General features: G+C 35.6%; 1 protein-coding gene across 1 annotated transcript; it reads right to left on the reverse strand.

Annotated features, from left to right (window-relative positions):
• On the reverse strand, positions 1 to 4,323 carry LOC139851850 (oleoyl-acyl carrier protein thioesterase, chloroplastic-like). Its single transcript, XM_071841029.1, has 7 exons — positions 3,950 to 4,323; positions 2,025 to 2,158; positions 1,815 to 1,928; positions 1,458 to 1,553; positions 693 to 780; positions 540 to 608; positions 1 to 400 (listed from the first exon to the last, which is right to left on the reverse strand). Exons 1-7 carry the CDS (start codon positions 4,304 to 4,306, stop codon positions 116 to 118), a joined length of 1,143 nt encoding a protein of 380 aa, XP_071697130.1. The 5' UTR covers positions 4,307 to 4,323; the 3' UTR covers positions 1 to 115.
• Between the last annotated feature and the right edge of the window lie 730 nt (positions 4,324 to 5,053).

Genomic DNA, 5,053 nt, shown 5'->3' on the forward strand with positions numbered 1-5,053 from the left:
ATTAAACCATTATATTGGCTCTAGAAACTCGGTCCAATAACATAGACAAATTGGCAAAACCAAAACAATACAACTGATAACATACAAACCATTGTATATTTAGCTGTTATGAAGCTCATCTTTTTACCGGTTTTTTTCTCCATTCAGTGCGACACCTATTTATTTCAAGACCACTATTTATTTCAAGACCATCACCAGATGATCTCAGTAAATGCAAAAATTTATTCAAATTATCCCCACTTTCATTGGAAGCAACGGATCCAATTTTTGAAACTGAAGCAGCTTCAAGTGGTTCAGGAGTGGTTAGAGAATCGACAATGTCATCATGCTGGCATTCGCGTCTGTAGTCTAAAGTTATACTTTGCAGTTCTTGAGTGTCTATAACGTCTTGTGGTATGCTCTATCGATCACAAATACATCAGAAATGGATTAAAAAAAAAAAATGATATGAACACATGGAGCATTGAGATTTTGAGGCTTGAAAAGCACATTGAAACAGTCTTTTACTCGTAACGTAGAAAATAGATAGTCTGACTAACCTCAAGAACCCATCCAATGTAGGTAACGTTGTTGACATGCCTGTTCATATCCAGATCAGCTCTTCTCGGCTATATATTGTTAAGATTACTGATAGTTAATAGTTATTTATAGAATTTTAATTTTATAAAATGAATATATAAATGTAGCCTTACCACAAGTCCTAGCCTGGAATATTCAGCTGGATCTTCCAGTTTCCCTATTTTCTTCAGACTGTTATTGTTCTCTTCAGGAAATGCTAATCTGAACCCACAACGTTATTAGCAATCATTAAAGCAAAAACAAATTAATATAATTATAACTTATATCTTATAAACAACTGGCATTGCTAGAGGTGGCAAGTATGATTACATAATTTCAGCTCTAACCAGGGTTGCAGAACTCGGAATTACTCGGTTTTTGCAACTGGGGGATTACTCAGCAAGTACTTGGTCAAACTCGGCCAAAACTCGGGATTACTTAGAAAATCGGTCAAAACTCGGCCACAACTTGGGATTACTCGGTAAGTTGGTAAAATCGGTCAAACTCGGTCAAATCGGTCAAAGTCAAACTTTGGTTAACATCCGAGTACTACCAGAGTTGTCGAGTACTCCCTAAAAATTCCGAACGGGGTACTCCCCGAATAGCGACTTTTGCAACCTTGACTCTAATAATGCATTGAAAATATATTTTCTACAATTTTTTATCCTTTTCCTTAAATCTAATTTCTGTATTTGACAGGTTAAAGATAAACTCACTAAGAACCTATCATATAGATGGGTCACCTCTATCGCCAACTGACACAATTATCCTGTTAAAAAATGCCTCAAGTTATTTGTTTCATTTAGTTTAAAGCTGTAATTATTTACATCACTCTCGACAATTCACAACGTGTTTTAGAAGGCATCAACATTTAAAGGAAAATCGAGATGTAAATCTACCTCAATGTCTTGGGACAAAAAACTAAATATTCGTCTCTGACATCATCACTGACTTTCTGGAGTCTTCTAGTATCTTCATTCATCATCACCCATTTGCTGCAGTTTTACGTGGAACTTATTAACTTATTATTTTGGTGCAACAATATTTATTAATTTTTGCCCACAACATACAACAGAAAGAATTAGTATTAGTATTAGTAACGTTTTACCACTTGTGGCCTAATATTTGGATTCAAAGCCATTTAAATCAGAAGAAATAAGAATGACCTCTTTCATTACAAGGTTCATTCATGTTACTTTTGTCATATACGATTTATTTCCAAGAAAAAGATAAAAATGAAAAATCATGTAATGCACCTTGTAGCCCGTCCAATGACCTCACCATTGGCATAATCTTTAATAATCCAATCACGTCTAGTTCCAATTCTTCCTTCACTTTGACACCAAGTCTCAATTTCAACCACATCGCTCCTAATACAAACAACGATATGTTGAACAAAAAAACTATTTCCAAAGCTATAAAATATGTGAAAATTGAAAGTTTTTAGACAGATCAGAGAGTTATACCAAGCCGGGTATCGGTAAATTTCAATATGCATTCGTGCAGTCACCCATATAAGATGCAATTTTCTCATCGTCGTTGTAGTAGCAAATCCATCAGTCGAAAACCCAACACTCTGAGCATGATTACTCCCAACCTCCTAGAATTCATTCATTACTCATTATTTATATAATTACAATAAATGCTATTAAGAATAACATTCAAAAGACTTCTGAGATCTGCAGCATTTACAGCATAGAAACACAATTGCTAAAATTTCAAAGAAGATCTTTGATAATTAGTATATATATTGACCAATTCATCGATGAAACATAACTAAAGTTGCAAACGAGGGCAGCCAAGCTCAACCTCGAAAGGGATTTAAATGGTTTGAGTACAGCTCAAAAAACCTCATTCATGTTAAAAAGAAATACATGATAACCATAAGTAAAAAAAGTATCATCAATAATTCTTTGCCCCCTAACAATTTATTTGCCCCTTATTCCTTACAAACCTCCCCTCAAACCCAAGTCCATCTGGGCCTCCCCTCCAACGATAGTCCGGATCCAACCTTTACCGCCGCCAACTCGGAACTCTCAACCTGGTGGGAGGGCAGGGAGATTTCGATACAAGGCTTCCAGGATCAACTCATCCGTCCACCACAACGGGGCTATAGCCTAGCTCTGATACCAGTTGTAAGGATCGCATAGCCCAAACACAATGTCCTGCAACATAAGCTCAAGAGTCCATCCTTTTCTAAAACCAATTGGTGATAGAATGACTTTCCCTTAGACTTATATACATACATTTGTTTTGTCCCATGACCGATGTGGGACTTTGGTTTGCACCCTTACACTTATAACATATGGTAGGGTTTACATTTCACTCTATTGACAAATGGTGGATAAAATAATTAAAAAAAGAGAATTAAATTAAATGTGTACTGTATATATTTGCTCCCTCACTATAAATACTCTAGCTCAGCCTATGGGGAACATGAAAGTAGTGTTTCTTTAGATTTAATTCTCATCCATGTATTTGACACAAAAACTCTTATCTAGTGAAATATTCATTTCAATGAATATATAAACAAAATAATTTCCTTTAATTATGTAAACACGGATCCATACATGGTTGTAAAAGTCCCCAACTAGTCGGAATTTTGAAGTAGTTTGATTGTTGGTGTTTTTAGTGTCATCTAACAATCATCTTAGTCAGTTGCGATTTCCTTGAAACCAAGAACTGTCTAGGTATACTTAACAAAGGGTTTGGAGACTGCAGAGTGCATAACGGTAAGAGTTTACTAGACACTGTCGTGGAAACAATGGGTTCAAGGGGGTCGCGCCCCTTGCGCGGTCTAGGGGCAATGCACCTAGTTGGGGCCCCGAAAATTATATGTACTACATTGTATGCCTAAGAGTTGCATCCCAACATATTTTCCCGCCAAAAGTTGTGACTATTCAATCAAAAGGTTTTCCTGTCAAAACGAATGGTTGCACCCTTTCATTTTCAAAATGTCATTAACAGAGTTTCAAATTCATTACTATGACATATTTGCTTTCATTCATGAACACACATAAAACAGAAAACGCAAATACTCTGATATTGATTAGTGATTTCATTTGCAAAAACACTAATTATTACTCTTGTCTTATCATTATAAGGATTTAGTGAACCTTGGCATCAATTGAGTCGAAATATCTAATAGATAAAGTGTTCACACGATTCAAGGATCAATCCAGGTCATCAATTTCAACCATGTTTTCTAACATTGACTAGTCCCGACTAATCTACAACTTGGCCGATTTATTCGGTCAAAATCAGTCAAAGTAGGTCATATATTCGATCTCTAGGTGCTCAATAAAAAGCCAGAACACTTCATATGTCAATATTATATTCACATTCACACAGCAATTAAAAGTAAATTAAAATCAAATAAAAAAAAACTAACCTGTAACAAATTAGCAATGGTTTCAACAGTTGCAGTTTTGTTAATACCTACTTCATAACACCTTATAACAAACTTCTCCTTATACGATAATCCATCTTCCGTCAAACTCCCTAACCGTAGCTGCTCAGCCAAACTCTTTTTATCCTCCTTTAAATCGACGGCAACGCCGTTAGGATGCTTGCCTGTCACCGCCGCTACCGGATTAACTCTCCGGTACGACGGATTGAGTAACAAAACGTTGTTGCGTAGGCGAATTGAGGTGGAATTGATGGAATGCGTAGAAATTAGGGCACCAGAGTTGTAATTAGTAACGGCATTGTATTTTGCTGCCGTTAATGCGGCAGTTAAAATCATCATGTCCACAAGTTTTTGGTGTGGTGGTTGAGTTTGACGGAAGGGAACGACAACTGGAAACATATATGGCCGGTGGAACCGAGATGAATTACAATAATGACATTGAAGTTGGAGTTATTTTACATTTTTACCACTAACGTGAATTTTTGTGCTTTTATCTTTTGTAAAAATTTAAAAAATTTAGTTTTTGTTATAATTCAGTACGCTTATAATTACCTTTAGTGGCCTAGTTCTTGACTGTAGACTAATAAGTATATAGAGAGAATATGAGAGAATATATTTAGTGTGTGTTTTATAAACTCATAACACACATATTTATACTCAAAAAATCTACTATACAATATCTATCTATAATAATAATAAAATTAACATCCAATTTAACTTTTATAACACTCCCTCTTGGATGACAATTTTATTAGAGAATAACTAGTACTGCCTCGTTAAAAACCTTGCTAAAGAAAACCCATTGGGATAAAACTTTAGCTAAGGGAAAAAGAGTGCAGCATAGAGTTGACTCCCCCTCAAGTAGGCAACGCCTGAATTGTTACATCTTCTGAACATGCCTCATGCCAATATTATGAATGTGTGTTCTGAAAATAGCAGTTGGAAGTGCTTTGGTGAAAAGGTCAGCAGAGTTTTTGCTGGACTGAACATATCTCATTTCAATCTGGTTGTCCTTAATGAGATTTTGAGTGTATGAGAAGAATCTAGGAGGTATGTGTTTTGTTCGGTCACTTTTGATATACCCTT

This window comes from Rutidosis leptorrhynchoides, chromosome 6 (assembly GCF_046630445.1).
Source record: "Rutidosis leptorrhynchoides isolate AG116_Rl617_1_P2 chromosome 6, CSIRO_AGI_Rlap_v1, whole genome shotgun sequence".
Taxonomy (NCBI): Eukaryota; Viridiplantae; Streptophyta; class Magnoliopsida; order Asterales; family Asteraceae; genus Rutidosis; species Rutidosis leptorrhynchoides.

Bases quoted from the DNA above. Each gene is read 5' to 3' on its own strand.
- LOC139851850 (XM_071841029.1), bottom strand. From the start codon at position 4,306: ATGATGATTTTAACTGCCGCATTAACGGCAGCAAAATACAATGCCGTT. The intron at 609-692 runs GTAAGGCTACAT...AACAATATATAG, and splicing joins ATTCCAGGCTAGGACTTGTG to CCGAGAAGAGCTGATCTGGA. The intron at 401-539 runs GTTAGTCAGACT...TGTGATCGATAG, and splicing joins ACATTGGATGGGTTCTTGAG to AGCATACCACAAGACGTTAT.